At 47.5% G+C, this 15,165-nt stretch overlaps 6 protein-coding genes across 6 annotated transcripts; 2 read left to right on the top strand and 4 right to left on the bottom strand.

Moving 5' to 3' along the window:
- Positions 1–40: 40 nt before the first annotated feature.
- V1516DRAFT_662482 (uncharacterized protein) lies at positions 41–1,867 on the top strand (the record flags this gene model as incomplete). The annotated part of the gene is made up of 3 exons (XM_066920444.1): positions 41–73; positions 138–1,403; positions 1,487–1,867. 3 exons carry the CDS (start codon positions 41–43, stop codon positions 1,865–1,867), a joined length of 1,680 nt encoding a protein of 559 aa, XP_066778680.1.
- A 585-nt stretch (positions 1,868–2,452) lies between these two features.
- Positions 2,453–3,442, bottom strand: V1516DRAFT_603893 (uncharacterized protein; the record flags this gene model as incomplete). The annotated part of the gene is made up of 1 exon (XM_066919265.1): positions 2,453–3,442. A coding segment is annotated over one exon (990 nt), but the record flags the coding sequence as incomplete, so codon positions are not given.
- A 3,552-nt stretch (positions 3,443–6,994) lies between these two features.
- V1516DRAFT_621540 (uncharacterized protein) lies at positions 6,995–8,041 on the top strand (the record flags this gene model as incomplete). The annotated part of the gene is made up of 1 exon (XM_066919528.1): positions 6,995–8,041. A coding segment is annotated over one exon (1,047 nt), but the record flags the coding sequence as incomplete, so codon positions are not given.
- Positions 8,042–8,604: 563 nt separating this feature from the next.
- On the bottom strand, positions 8,605–9,336 carry V1516DRAFT_662479 (uncharacterized protein; the record flags this gene model as incomplete). Its single annotated transcript, XM_066920443.1, has 2 exons — positions 8,605–8,912; positions 9,006–9,336. The coding sequence occupies 2 exons, from the start codon at positions 9,334–9,336 to the stop codon at positions 8,605–8,607; spliced, it is 639 nt and encodes a 212-aa protein (XP_066778677.1).
- A 180-nt stretch (positions 9,337–9,516) lies between these two features.
- Positions 9,517–11,896, bottom strand: V1516DRAFT_670277 (aspartic peptidase domain-containing protein). The gene is made up of 4 exons (XM_066921328.1): positions 11,339–11,896; positions 11,231–11,273; positions 10,976–11,096; positions 9,517–10,654 (listed from the first exon to the last, which is right to left on the bottom strand). The coding sequence occupies exons 1-4, from the start codon at positions 11,401–11,403 to the stop codon at positions 9,708–9,710; spliced, it is 1,176 nt and encodes a 391-aa protein (XP_066778676.1). The 5' UTR covers positions 11,404–11,896; the 3' UTR covers positions 9,517–9,707.
- A 497-nt stretch (positions 11,897–12,393) lies between these two features.
- Positions 12,394–14,121, bottom strand: V1516DRAFT_662477 (uncharacterized protein; the record flags this gene model as incomplete). The annotated part of the gene is made up of 1 exon (XM_066920442.1): positions 12,394–14,121. The coding sequence occupies one exon, from the start codon at positions 14,119–14,121 to the stop codon at positions 12,394–12,396; it is 1,728 nt and encodes a 575-aa protein (XP_066778675.1).
- Between the last annotated feature and the right edge of the window lie 1,044 nt (positions 14,122–15,165).

The following is a 15,165-nucleotide window of genomic DNA, read 5'->3' as shown; positions in this document are numbered from 1 at the left end:
ATACGATTGTCTGTCTAAAATTACCAAGGAGACTAATTCAATGCCTCCACGGCATTTCGCTGTTCGACGTGGTGTAAGAAGATGTTGTTATAGATTTTTATCTACCGACCCGGAGATTACTAATCGATGAATTGAAGGCTAATTTAGCCAAGGGTCGTTTTGGATCCGATTTTGCACAAGAGGAAGAGGAAGAAGAAGAAGATGAAGGACGAGATTTAGGACTAGATCGAGAAAAGCGGAAATTCGAGGGTGTATTCGGGAGCTCATCTTCAGAACCGAGGGAGCTAAAAAAAAGGCATGAGACCGTGGCAAGCAAAGCAAATTATGTTTCGTTAACTGGGTTACCGAGCCAAGCGACACCGACCTGGATCCGGGAGTTGGTTGGAGAATTTGGAGAGGTGGAGTCAGTCGAAATCCAAACAGAGTTCATGATGTATAAGGGGACGACGGCTGTAGTTGGTTTCCGAGACGCCCAGGCAGCAGAGAAAACTAAGTTGAGCTTGGATGGGAAATATATCGGGCAAGGATCTTGGGTATATGCAGCGATTGGTCGCGATGTCTCGATTAATACGAGACTAACCCCGATCAGTGGGCATCCGTTTAACGCGAAAAGCGATGAAGTAACAGGGTCTCTGGTCATTAAAGTCGAGAATCCGATGAGCCTAGAAAGATATCGGTTACTCAACAGTATGGTTGAACACGTTGTTCGACATGGCCCGGATTTTGAAGCGATAATAATGCAGCGAGAGCAACAAAATCCTGATTTTGCCTTCTTGTTCGATTCAGGTTCATCGGAACACCACTACTATAGATGGAAACTGTTCAGTATAATGAGTACAGATGATTTCGGTGCAGATGAATGGGATTTGAAAAGTAAGCCAATGTTCCGCGATGGCATTCTCTGGATTCCTCCAACTACGAACTGGTCGCTTGATGATGAGATTGACAGGATTGACAATGAGGACGGTGAAGGAGATTACGAGGATCACGGCCAGAAGCATCCAGGAGGTACCCCTTGGCTTGGACCAATTCTGCATTTACACTTGACGCTATTACTACAGCATTTGACGATCCGACGTGGCGCTATCGCCCGATTAATGGCATTTTCAGTCGACAACAGCTACGCGGCCGATGAAATTGTCGACGTAATTTGTGCAAGCGTCGTAAGTTCCTTCGCGACGGTTCCGCAGCGAATAGCTCGCTTATATGCGATTGGTGATATTTTGTATAATAGTGGCATGGGTGTCGTCGTCTCCAAAGGTATTTGGCGATATCGGCTAGTATTTCAATCGAAATTGGTTGCGGTCTTCAAAGATTTGCGGCAGATCTACCAGGCCTTTGACGGCCGGATCAGGGCGGATAATTTCCGTCGGCAAGTTACCAATATACTGGATGTTTGGGAGGTTTGTATATGTCTGAATCGCTATGGTTCCTGTTTTTGTGTTGAACCATGCTAGATTAAATTGTTGGCTAATGATTTTTTTAGGGATGGAACGTATTTGCCACTGATGTACTTGATACTATGCGATCGAGCTTTTTAACCGATTCAGAAACAGTCGGTCGTGACCAGGATGGCGAGACCGAGAGATCTGGTCAACCAGCGCAGCGTTCAAGTTTCAAATTGAATAAATGGAAAAAGGTCGAGAAATCTTCTGATGCAGAGTCCGATATCCAACTACCTCAACAATCTAAGAATGCTCAATCTGAGAGCATCATTGATATTTCTACGCTAATTGATCCTGAGTTGGACGGCGATCCAATGACAGATACAGATACAGATACAGACATAGAAATAGATACAGATACAAATACGGAAACGGATAATCTTCCTACCGGTAACGACCCGGTCAAAGAACAAGATACATAGAAATGCTATTTGTATTGTATCGAGAACATCGAACTGAAACAAAATTATAAAAGTCGCGCTGAAAGGAAAATGAATTACTCTGTTGAAGAACTGTAGGACTAAACATGACTGGACATCAAAACTAGCACGAACGCAATGAAGCACAAAAAAGATGACAAAATTAATGTATATGAATAAGTTAGAAAAATTAAAATATTAAGTAAGAAAAAGTGTATGAATTTAGAAAGTCAAACGATCAGAAGCAAAGATTTGATTATGCAGATTTGGCCATAGTTCTCTTTCATCAGCTATTTAATGCTTCTTTGGCTTTGCTTTTGCTTTTGATTTTGGGTTTGCTTTCTGCTTTTGCGAGACCGGAGAGAGTGGTGGGGCAATAATTTTGTTAGCCGTGATCGGTGGAATGGGAGCAGCACCGGCGATAGGTGGGACAACTCCAGGGCCAGCAACAACAGGCCTCGATTTAGTTTTCTTCGTACCAGCAACCGGATTGACCACAGGAGGGGCTTGATTCTTTGAAGCGGCTACTGCAGCTGCTAGACCAGCACCTTGGTTAACTTTTTGGGTAAGATATGGAGCAGTCACCTTTGGATTTATTTTTTTGCCAGTTGCAGGATTGTGCACGTCAATATCTTCACACAAATCGTACCAAGTGTGAAAACTGCCATCTTGATCATAAGCACCGCCATGCTGATAAATGTATGTTGACTTCTCAATGACCGCTGGATGATTCCGTAGACGAGACCACCACATCTTGGGCCACCAAGTGTCCATGTGCTCTTTAGGCCCATTGAAATGGAGTAGCGAGGGCAATGACTCTGAAATTGTATTGTATGCGTAGAGTCTGCGATCGCCAGGATGGCGCCGATGCGGAGGCAGCATCAGATCATCAGGAACAAAGCTGATGTCTGCATGCGAAAAGGTCATTGTCTGGAAAACCGAATTGGTGAAGTCAACAATCATGGGTAGCTTCTGCTCGCCATAAATGTCGGCAATGTACATCTGATCTGAGAAAATGTCTTCAATGTTGGCCTTAGAAATCGTGTCGTTAGCCTGGTCGTAGATGTCACGCAGCACAGAAACTGGGCCGATGATGGTACCGGAATTGAGCCATCGTGGGCGCATGTGAATGTATCGCTGGCGATTGGGCCGTAGAACCGAATCATCGTCAGTATCAGCGCCGAACGCGTCTTTGGGGAGCGTTGATTCGGGAACATTCGTGCAGGCCGGGGAGGAAAACGCATTTGGCCAGCACTTTTTGTCGGCACCGAAAAGCGCTACCGAGCGATTGACGGGAGAGTTTTCGTCGACAAGGACGTTACGCAGGGTCGAGAAAGGCAGCTGTGCCCAGACATCGTAGCCGTCGAGAATGAGCGCGTACTGAGACGGCTTGAGCTTCTGGTGGAGGTAATCAGCGATGCCGGAAATTTTAAACACGCGACCGAGCTGGGGAGATGGGAACTGCTTGCCGAAGTTGATGAGAGTTGGCGCAGGATAGTCGTTGATCAGGGCCGAATAGAGGGAGCGGCAAAAGTTGAAATGCGAGTTTGTGAGTGGGATGAGGACGGCGATGTCGAGGGATGAGGGATGGGGTGACGACTGGTGCGGGAGCTCGGCCTGGGCGCGATGCGGAGGAGAGGGATTCAGCTGGCGCTGGTTGGAGTAGGAGAACTTTGCGAAGGCCTCGTCGATGGTGTGGCCCTTAAGGGAGTTGAAGGATGTGGTGGTAGAAGACGCGGCAGGCAAATCAGTGAAGATGAGGGCGACAATGACCAAGAAAGTTGTGACGGCCGCGACGATGAGGGCAATGCGACGCTGTCGATGAGTCCTCATTCCTGCTAGCTAGATCTCTGCGGAAGTAGAGGGAACTGAAGATGTTGAGGCAGTCTATGAATGCGGGGGTTTTTAAGATGAACGGTACACTAGGAGGGGATTGGAGAAGGGAGGGGATGGAGGAGGAAGGAACAGAGCAGTCGAAAGGACTAGAGAACGAGAAAGAGCGAAAGTGAAGAGGCAGAGCGGACGGACGCAACAAAGAGGCTCACTCAGATGTCGGAGGATACAGGAGGAGGGCGAGAAGGAGGACAGGGAGGTGAAAAATGGCGGCACAAATCAGGACGCAAAACGACGACGACAACCGGGCAACTGACCAAAAGACAAGCGGACGCGCGATGGGTTTGTGTTGTGTCGTCGTCCGTCGTTGGGCGTCCTGCGTCCTGCGTCCCGCGCACTCGACGGACATTGATTTGGGTGTCGTGGTGGTCGTTGTAGTGGTTGGCGCGTTGAGAGGGAGGTGGAGCCGCGCCGGTTACTATGGCAGGCCACCCTGGAGGCAGGCAGGCAGGCAGTCGGTCCCTGTGCAGCCCAGGGTCTAGTATGGCAGGAGTTGGCGATGGATGCAATATTTTTTTTTTGTGTGAGGACTACGTGGGCAGGACTGCAGAATTGTCAATGTGAGTGTGATGGAGACAAAGGGAATTTTCAGCAGATATATCGCAAAAATATCGAAACAGTGTGGATTGACATATCAGCTTGCACCGCTGTGTGCAGCAGCTTTTGGACAAAGAAACTGTCCAAGACTTTCTGAGGAGAACGCAGGAAGGACCCATCCAACGTCCTGCGCAGACTAGACTCTGCTGACAAAGATATGAGTAAGCGGATGGCGGTGATCGCCGTGTCATTACTAACCGAGCATGATACTTTTTCGGAGCAGCATCCTGGCGGCTCGTCTGGCTTAAGGTTGGCGGAGCACAGCTTGGTTTGACTATGGGGGAGTCGGCAGCCAGAGCGCCCTGGTTAAAAGGGATCGACAATCTAAACGAGCATCATTTCAGGCTTTTGAGCTATAGTAGAAAGCCCTTGCTTCCTCATTCTTGCTCGTTTGCTCGGCTTTGTTTGTCTGCGCTCGTCCACGTTGTTTTTTTGGTCGTGCGTTTGGTCGTCTGTTTGGTAGTCCGTTCGATCTTCCATTCAATCGTCCATTCCGCCGTCCCCGGCGTAGAGGTGACACTGTTTTCAGTACATCAATACATTACATCAGTACATCAGTACATCAGTACAGGTATGTGGATAGACTAGGACTAGGATGAGGACGCAATAATGTAGATTTTTGTTGTGAACGCAGACTGTGATTGCCGTGTGGACCGTCAGCTAGCTGGATAGTCCGGTCCATGCTGGGCGATGTGTGATGTGGCCGCTCCGTCGGCGGTCCCGTCCCATGACGGGGATGGCTGGCCGACAGACAAAAAAGGTTGGACGAACGTTGTCTGCCTACTCAGAGCAGACGCAGAAACAGGTGCAGATTTCCACGTTGCCAGATTTCCAGAAAAACCGTCGTAATTAAAGACATTGTTTCATATCATAGTTATCTATACAAACACACGCACACGCACACGCACACGCACACACACTCATTCACTCACACACTCACTCACTCACATAAAACACACACACATAACGGAGATTCAACGGACAATCTGGGGGCACGAACACCGTCCAGAAGAGATTTCGCCAAATCCTATTTTGCAAACAGATGTGCTACCTACCTACCTGCCTGTCTGTCTGTCTGTCATCCGGCACACGCCCTTTGCATAACAGGCACCGTGGAGCACACTTCCACTTACGGAATTACACATTCAAGGGTCTGGTCTGTCACCGTCCAAAACCTCACTAGCCCATCAAATCTATTCCAAATCAAGCAAGGGGTCTTCGCTCAATCTCCAAGGGCATGGCTTCCGGAATTGTAGGCCGACCACTAATCCATCCATTCAAGGGGATGGTAGTGAAACGTGCAGATCGTTTAAAGTTTTTGATGCCGCCCAGGTCTTGCAGTGGCCGACACTGAGTCGCAGCCACGGCTAGTGGACGCGACATCGGTGGCACTAGAAGATGAGCTAGTAAGCTGAGTAGTGACCAAGGAACGCGTCAGATGGCAGACTAATTTTCTTTTAAGACGCGCGATATTATTCACGCGTCGTTGGAGATCTGGCAGACTGTGAGATCAGATTTGATTGATCGTTATGAATGGCCGGAATGGCCGTAAAAAAGCAGCAAAGAAAAACAACAAAAACACGAAAAAGGTTTCATTTCTTTCCTCGTTCTCGTTCTCGTTCTCAGATTTGCTACGTGTATGCGTGTGGGTGTGCGTGTGTGCGCGTTGCTCTTGGTACCTGAATGTGCCCGTGGTCGGCCTGCTTGCACTACGTAGACAAGAAAAAGTACTTTTTGCTCGCCGGGCTCTCTGGTCTGGCGGGCTGGTTTGCTGGCTGGCTGATTTCTTCTCGACACTCATGCGACTGCCACTACCATCTGCTGCTAGTACTGAATCTACTGCGGCAGGTCCTACTCTCTTTGAGACTGGGTCATCCATTAGCTCACTCGTCCCTTCCATTTAATCATCACCCTTCGCTCCTGTCTTCTTTGTCCTTGTTCTTGTCCTCGTTCTCTTAAAACCCGCTGTCGGCTCCCACTCTCTTCCTCACTCCCTTCTCGCTTCTGCCTTCTTGTTCCTCGCACCTCGCACCTCGCACCTCGCTCCTCTCATTCTTCCCTTCGCATCGCAACATGGCGCCTGCCAATTCCGTCATGAGGAAAAAGGTGTTCCCTCGCATAGCCGTCATCTGGGGCATCGCCATCGCTGTCTTTTTCTTCATCTCCATCACACATCCGCCGGCCCAGCTAAAAGACTCCACCGCATCCACCCTGAAGGCCCCATCCTCGGGCCAGAACAGACAGCATCTGGCCCAGACCAACAAGGATAATCCTGACTTCTTGGTCTACGCTACCGCTGAAGCCTCTGATCAGGTCGCCGAGGATCTCAGACAACAAAGACAACAGCAACAACAGCAACAGCAACAACAGCTACAACAATTTCGACAGACGAAAAATTCCAACTCAAAGCATTCGAATGAAGAGTTCGACTCATTTCCCGAAGATCCTGCGGAGCCATTAGCCGCCGCGGCCCCAGCACATTCAGTCTCATTAGGACAGCAACCAGAATCTGTGGTACCGTCTGGGGATCAAAGCAGACCACATGTAGATTACTACGCGAACCTGGCAGGCAGTGAGGACCGGACGGCAGCGATTTTGGACGGATCAAACACACCACCGCCAGCTGTGGGTCCTTCCTTGCCATTGATCAACGGACAGCCGCCTGACATCCAGTTTCTTGTTCCGCTCACCAAGACACATTTCAACTTCTGTCGGTCCCTCTATTCGGCGCTGATCAACGACTACCCAGCTCCTATACTGATCAACTACGGCAAGACTTTCAAGGGCTCGCCCGCTGCTCGGGTAGGCAAGGTGTCTGGGATTCTCAACTACCTCAAGACGAAGGTCAAGCCCAGTCAGCAAGTAATCATCATGGATGGGTTCGACGTGTGGTATCAGCTCCCATTTGCGAATCTGCTGACTGATTTTTCGCGAAAGCTTGTGGGCGTGAAGAATACCCCGCTCGATGGTGATTTGGTAGTATTTGGTGCGGACAAGAAATGCTGGCCCAACAAGGCAGACACACCTGCTTGTGCAGGAGTGCCCGAATCGCCTCTGCCAAGCGATTCTTATGGAGACCGGACAGACGACCCAACAGTTTCGACAGAGAATATTCATGAGTACGACACCCATCGGCCAAGATGGTTGAACTCGGGCAATATCATAGGTTCAGCCTCAACGCTGCAGGAGATTTATCGACGGGCAAACCATACCATTAGCTCGACGGCATCTGCGAAGGTGTTCTCGGATCAGAAATTTCTCGCAGATGTCTATGGAGAGCAGGATCTGCCGATTACAGTTGACTTCACGTCGTCATTGTTCCAGACGATGACTTTTTCAACAGCAGATGTGATTTTCATTCCAGAGGTTCTGGATCCTCAGCCCAAACTGCCTCGGGTGGTCCGATCATCGCTCGCATTCAATCGGATATCGAGCTCGATTCCCTCGATCTTACATTTCAACGGTCCCAAAGAGCTCATGGACGCTTTTTGGCCTGAAATGTGGTGGTCGAAGGGACGGAATGAGCCAACTGTGATTGCTAAAAGCAGATATGTCTATGAGCATGGTGGCGCGTATACAGAATCCGGTGAGTTCTTACCATGGAGCGAGCTGTGTGGTGGATTTGACGTCCATATACCGAGTGGTGAATTAGCGGAAGGTAGATGGGGTAAGGTTGGGCAGGCATGATTCTAATTTATTTTTATGTGCGCGTGAGAGAGTATTGTTGTATTTAGTATAACTCTGGGTTTAATTACGATTTAGGACAATTGTGCATTCATGAATAGATGTTCTTTTATTTGATTTTACTTAATTTTAATTAATATTTGCAGAATGTGAGCTGGAAACCACAAGTAGCTACTCGGCAATTCACTGCATGGCTGTTACTTTTCAATCGAAATGTGTCTAGAAGCGAGGAGTCTAATGAGTCGGTTAGAAGTGTACCTTACAGGTGATTAATCTCATTCCGGCAATGGCGATCGGTTCCAGCCAAAGCCAACGACAGCCTTGCACGGAATCGATTATAAAACACTATTTTATACATTAGAACCAATTCATTTATCACATTCCAATCTATTATTTATGCATCGGTAGAACTTGTCTTACAATCTTTACCAACTAATTTAAATCACACAGTTGATCGAATCAGGCGTGAGCCTTGACTGTCGCGCGCGCTAGTTCCAAATCCAAAAACGCCAATATCACACTCCTGGATACTTTACTTTTTCCTTCTACCCGCGGCGCCAGATTATCTAATCTAGCGATAATCCACCAAAATCAATCTCTTCTTGCATATTACTACTACCTCCAGCATAACTAATTCCCGCAGTAAACAGCCGGAGTCGCAACTGGGCCGGATCGACAGTCTTATAACATCCTCTAGCTAAACATCGAGGAAATGCTGCACATGTGTTTGAACTCGAATTATTTGGACCAGGCTTTGACGACGACGACAGTAAATCGGCAATGCACCGCTCGCAGTAACGGTGGTTGCAGGCAGTATACCAAAATTCAAGAGTGCTGTCGTCGCCTGTAGTGGTTCCGCAGACCATGCAAATATCTGCACATTTGTATAGATACCAATTAGCATAACTCAAATCTCCTTTGCATATACTGCAACTTTAATCTAATCTAATCTCACTCATCTACCCACCTTCTTCCAGTCCTATCCGCATTCCCCAGATCGCTCGCAACAATCCCTCATCAGCCTGCACATCTAATTCCCCCACTTTCTGCGCTCGCCAGTATGCCAACGACGCCGTGCAGCCAGAATATAAGCATCTATAATCCCAGATTGGATATCTGGTTCTCCCTGTCATACTACCGTTCACTTCCTCGCGTTCTCTGCCTTCGACTCCGTCGTTGCAATCCAGTTGTTCGCTCTCGTTCATCATCTGTATCCGTGTCAAACACCGAACACAATATATGTGCCCGCATTCGCTCGAAAAATAAAGCTCCATCACCGGAACAATACTCGTGCTCATTCCGCATAAAGGACATGCATACACTTGTGTTAGCCTCTCCATCACGTACTTCGACTCCACTCTATTGCAACAGAAATGCTTGCTTCATTCTCACCATCCTTCCTTATTATACTCCGCGCCTCACCCCTACCTCTATCTTCCATTAACTTACATTCCTCCACACTTCTACACCTCCCATCACTCTTCGTTAAAAGAAAATTCTAATTATCGGTAAAAACAACAAAACCCAAAACCCAACACAGAAACAAATAAAATATATTCACCCCTTCCTTCCTCCTAATCAGCTTATGTATGTGTAGACTCTCTGTCGCTTTAGACCCCACGTCGCAATCGCGTTCCCACCACAAATTCAATCTTCTCGCTACTCAAATTTAAATAGCAGGGGCAAGACCAACTCGGTCATTACCAATATCGTAAACAGAGTACCACTTACGCAAGAAGGCATCACCGAGAATAATCAGCGGGCCAACGGGTTCAGGGAAATCCATGCCCATGAAAGCAGACATGCACGAACCTTGGACCTCCATGATGTAGTCATAAGGAGTAATGGCAAACTCCTTACCCCCAAGGTTAAATGAGACCTCAGGGAGCTTGTCACGAACCTCACAGTCGACAGTGTACTGTCCCTGCCAGTTCTTGGTAGCACCGATCTCCATGTTGAGCATCTCCGCAAGAGCAGTAGGAAGAGCAATCAATGAAGTACCAGTATCAACAATGGCGCCAGTGTTCTCTAGCTCAGCAACCTCCTTGCCAAAGCTGATGCTGTTCAATTCAACTTCCCAGTACGCTTTTCTGCGGACAGGAAGATAAGTCAACTCACCGAGATAATACTGCTTATCAATACCACCAAAAGTAGCTACACCTCCATTCTCTTCATCGACATTGGTGTCTCCAAGATAAAAAGAAAACACAGGCTCATCAAGCAATCCCTGAGCAATAGCCTGGTAAACGGGAGGAACCATTCCTTGAACGGAGATGGTATCATATCCAAGACCAAGAATACCATCAAAACGGCCGAAAGCAAATGCAAGGCCGGGCTCCTCAGTGGCCTCGGCGAAGTCCTGTCCCTTGATGGTAAGATCACCAATTTTCAAGACATCGTTGGACACAAATCCGGACATAGATCCAGATCCATACTGGATGTCGAATTCAGTGCCGTTCTTGACATAAGTTGTCGAAGCAGACGAATCGTACTTCGTGTGCAGGTAGCATGCAATCGAGCCGCAGTTGACAGAAGGAACCCATAAATTGGAAGATCCAGTATCAAGAATAACCTTGAAGGTCTGCTCTGGAGATCCAATCGAAATCTCCGTGAAGTCTAAGGAATTCAGTCAGTAAAATGAGCTGTTCTAAAGTAATTATGGAAGGCTGATATCTAGCCCGTATGACAACCCTTGCCCTAAGATTCCTGGTCTAGAATTGACACCATTCTACAATCTATTATCGTAATAGATTGTAGGAGGAAATTGTTACATATCGACAAGGCCGCAAGAGCAGATTCTGGAGAATAAAAGAAAACAATGGAGAACTGATAAAACATGTAATTTCTGTAAATTTTGTTCTCTGGAAGTCCTTTCATGTTGACCGGACGGTTTGGGCAAAGATCACCAACGTCTAGGTAGTTATCAGAAACACTTACATTGAGCGTTTAAGAAGTTGGTCAAAGGAACATTATGAGCAGCCTCGGCATCAAATTTCTGACCCTTGTAATTTCCGAGGTATTTCTGGCTCAGAGATTTCATGTGCGAAGTCATATCGAGCTATAAAGGCCAAAAGGTTAGATGCAATTCTGTCTAGTAGTCACGAAATCGGAAGTTTGCTTCTTAAATCTGTCAAGCACAAATAGCAAAATAGACAAGACAAAACCAGACCAAAAACAAAATAATCAACACACCTTAGCAAGCTGCTCAGTAAGAGGAATCTTCTTCATGTTCATCCTACGATCGCAGTCAGCACTCGCATGATACAATTGGTTACCCGCGTGAAGTGGCAACAAGCTTACTTGTGAACAGCAGCCTCCGAAGAGGCCAATAGGGAGCCCAAAAGAAGTAATCCGGTAACCTTCATTGTGATGCAGTATAATATGGCTATTTCAAAGATCCGATCGTGGAATGACTAGAAAAGCACACAAAGAGCGGTAGTACAAAATGAGGAAAGAAAGCGAGAGAGAGTGTGCTACGCCCGCAAATCCAGCAAGAGGAATTGAATGGATGATGAGTGACGCATACCCCAACGTGACCGCATCAGCCACCACAGCCATAGAGCACCGCCATTAAGTCCGCTCATTTTGGTATCTCCCATCAGCATCGGTGCCGCAACTCGCTCCACCAGAGATAAGCGGATACCCTTATCCTGCAACAGAACTTGCTCCCGTTTGCTCGTTGTCTGTAAGCGTTTGTCCACTTCAGTAGTAAAGACGCGTCAGCTTTACAGTCTGTTTCTGACTGGGCCAGAAACAGGATAAAGGACGTATTGCACTGCACCTTGGTTCTTATCAGCGCACGTGATCAAGCGCTCACGGGGCTGGATCTAGAGAGGTTGTCTGGACAACCTATTGGGCTACTATGAACTTCCCGTTTCGGGAGGTCATAAACAGTGTTATATCATCCTAATTCTGTACGGCGCGTAGATCAGCATCTTGCTATCAGATGCGTCCCTTTCCAATTCATATCTAGAACACAGCGGAACGAAGAAAAATCTGAAGAAATTGAAATTATACGATGCAAAGAGGAAGAAGAGTTTAACCAACACAGTAAAAATGAATACTAACTATGCATTATGCCAAACATATATGAACCCAAACTCAAGCTGAAACCAACATGAAAAATATAAAAAAAGGTATTAATGTAAAAAGAAGAAAATCAACAACTTTTCATGTGAATCAGAAACAAAATAATAAAACCCAATTCGAATGCACAATACAAATCAAAAAAAATAGCATCTTCTACAACATACATGTATCTTTAATGTTCAGCATCTTCAGGTCATCTACCAGATTGCTGTCACCTCACAGTTCCAGAAAATTTAAGTTACAGATTTGTAATAAACTGGTAAACACTATGAATCTTGCCTACTCGGTTCCAAATTGTCTCTTGCTGCGGAGATCTCTTTACGTCGCTGTGACTCGGCCGCTGCTGCAAGAACGTCTACAGAACCTGTTTCCCAAGCTGACTCTGTCCTTCGATGTGAGCTCGTTCGTGGAGTGGATGGCCCACTTGAACTGCCACTAGTTGGTGCGGGATTGAGAATAGATTGGCCTGGATGAGAAGAAGAATGTAGTTGCATAGATAATGGTCTCGCGTACGGTTCGAATCCATGCAAAGTAGCATCGGATCGATGGCGCGAATGCCCTGAACCACGTTTGCGCGGAGGTACGGGGCCAGGTGCACCACCAAATGAAGATATTGGAGGTAGCAGCGTTGCACTACTGAACACTGGAGAGTGCCCACTACTTATTGAATGTGCAGGCGCAAGTTGTTGCTGCGGTGCACCACTTGGTTCGAATAAAGTTGTATGACGCCGCCGCTTAGGTGAAGTAGTTTCCTCAGGATTTAATATCGACCGCGTCGGCGACCTTGGGATACCATTTCCTAGAGGCTGGTGCGACGATGCCGAAGACGTGCCAGGAGTAGAAGATGCAGAATTCGACGACTGACCATCCTTCGTGTTGGCTGAGACATTTGATGACCTGTCTTTTGTTGACGTGGTTGAACTATTTGGGTGCCAGTGATGAAACTGTAAAGGAGGTTGAGACTGTGCTTGCGCTGGCGGAGACGGAGAGTTGGCTGCGATTGTGCCATATGTTGGCGACCGATATGAATGACTTGACGGCGCGCTTTTCGAGGGAAATTCTGTTTGTTGAATTTGAAGAGGGGGAGTAGTAATTACGGAATTTTGAGTGATATAGAGGGGATGTTGTTGGCGAGAACTGGGAGAATGTTCTTGTGGTGACAAAGTATTTGGAGCAAATGAAGGCTGATTAACATTAACCGAAGTCATTAATGACGACAGAGCGGTTGCCACAGGTGGTGGAGGAGGTGGTACGGCTGGCGGAGGCGGAGGAGGTGGTGGAGGAGGGTGAACAGGAGCAGCAGTTGAGTGGGCTGTAATGGTGGGAAGTGTATGAGCACTTTGGCTACGATGATGAGTAGCTCGGAATCGATGGTCAGAAGAGACAGGATGAGGGGCACTTGGACGACCACTTGCAGCGGCAGCAACTTGAGCTTGAGCTTGAGCTTGAGCTTGAGCTTGCGCTTGAGCTGCTTGTTGGGCTGCTGCCTGGCTAGCGATGTCTTGCTGTTGCTGCTGCCAGATCCTGGCGACATAATCGCGTATCCACTCAGCCGTAGACCCAGTGACGCCGTTACCTATGAAAATAAACGCAATCATGCTCGCTGGGATTCCATAGCGCATGGCTTCGTGAAGCAATTCAAGATCATGCTTGCGGAGCTCCAATCGATATTCCTCCTGCTTTGTGCGCTCCTCCTCGGCACGCCGCCGTTCCTCTTCAGCGCGTAATGCCAACGCATGTCGAAGCGACTCGTCGGAGCCTTGCCATGCAGTGGGCGAGAAACCTAGTACGCTCACGATGTTTTCGGCAGGATTCGTCGAAGCTGTCCGAGACGACGATCCCTGTTGGATCTGACTCGCCAAAGATGGAGGTGGTTGTGGTTGCAGCTGTGGATGCGACGCGGGGCCCGAGGGTCCAGAAGAAGGCGGTGGAGGAGGAAGAGGATGGATAGGCTGCGGATGAATGTGTGGGTCGCTTAACGAGGAAATGTTCATGTCTATGTAAATCAATGCAAATAACAAGTCGTGACGAGGCTGGCGAGTGAGGACGAGGAAACAGCGAAAACAAAATCGAAAATGGTCATAGGTGGCTCTATAGTTGGGGTCAGCGAACCGCTTAGATCAGAAAGATTCGAGGTTTTAAGTCAGAATACTGTGAGATCAATATTACCTGTGATTGCAAACACCAAGGACAAGATAAACAAAACAAACACCGATCTTCTCTATTTATCGACAGAGCAACCGAAGTTACTCAAAAGAAGAGGCCGGCCGAGAATGGAGGAAATGGTGGGCTAAGGCAGACGCGATCAGAGTGCGGACTCAGAGGAGAGGAATACTGAAAAGAGAATGGATACGCAGGGCGCGACCAAAGCCAGAGCCGGCGACGGGGAGGTTCAGGTAGCCCCAGCGACTGTAGAGAATTGGACAACGTCTTGCAAGAGACCGCTCTAAAACTGAAAAGTAGGAAAAAAGAAAAAGAGAGAAAATGAAGAGAAGCGGAAACTAAAGGTTAAGGGACAGCTTGAACTGTGTCGTATGTATGGAGGAAGTTTGTCTTCGCGTGTTTACTCTCGCTATTACGAGAGCTGTCTCCGGTCGGTGTTCCCCAGCGCCTGTCAAATTCAATCACCAGAAAGAAGTTAGACAGGTCAAAAGGATCGATTTACAGCAGTATAAAGCACGTGATGACTTAATATAGAATTACGTTCAGAGAGAATAGAGATCAGTGGACACGAGAAATCAGCTCAATGAAGTAGTAGCGGATTCCTTTTTATCTCATTTGCACTTCCTTGACTAGTCGTACATACAGATATAGCGTTAGTCCAAAATGAAGCATGCTATATATTATTTTATTTAGTTTCCATTTGCCGGGTCTATTAAGACGATTCTATCCCGATACGGAGCGCCAGAACCCCCTTGCTTTGCCTGGGTGGTCTTCGCTCACGGCTGGTCCTGCTTTGGCCGTGCGGACCGGGAGAAACTGATTGATTACTTTAGATTTTCTTCGCTTTAGCCTTTTCTCAAGCTCTTTTTGCTGTT

This window comes from Lipomyces oligophaga (assembly GCF_038497815.1).
Source record: "Lipomyces oligophaga strain CBS 7107 unplaced genomic scaffold V1516scaffold_2, whole genome shotgun sequence".
Taxonomy (NCBI): Eukaryota; Fungi; Ascomycota; class Lipomycetes; order Lipomycetales; family Lipomycetaceae; genus Lipomyces; species [Lipomyces] oligophaga.
Note: the sequence above shows the minus strand (reverse complement) of the source record. Positions and strands in the feature narration are given on the sequence as shown.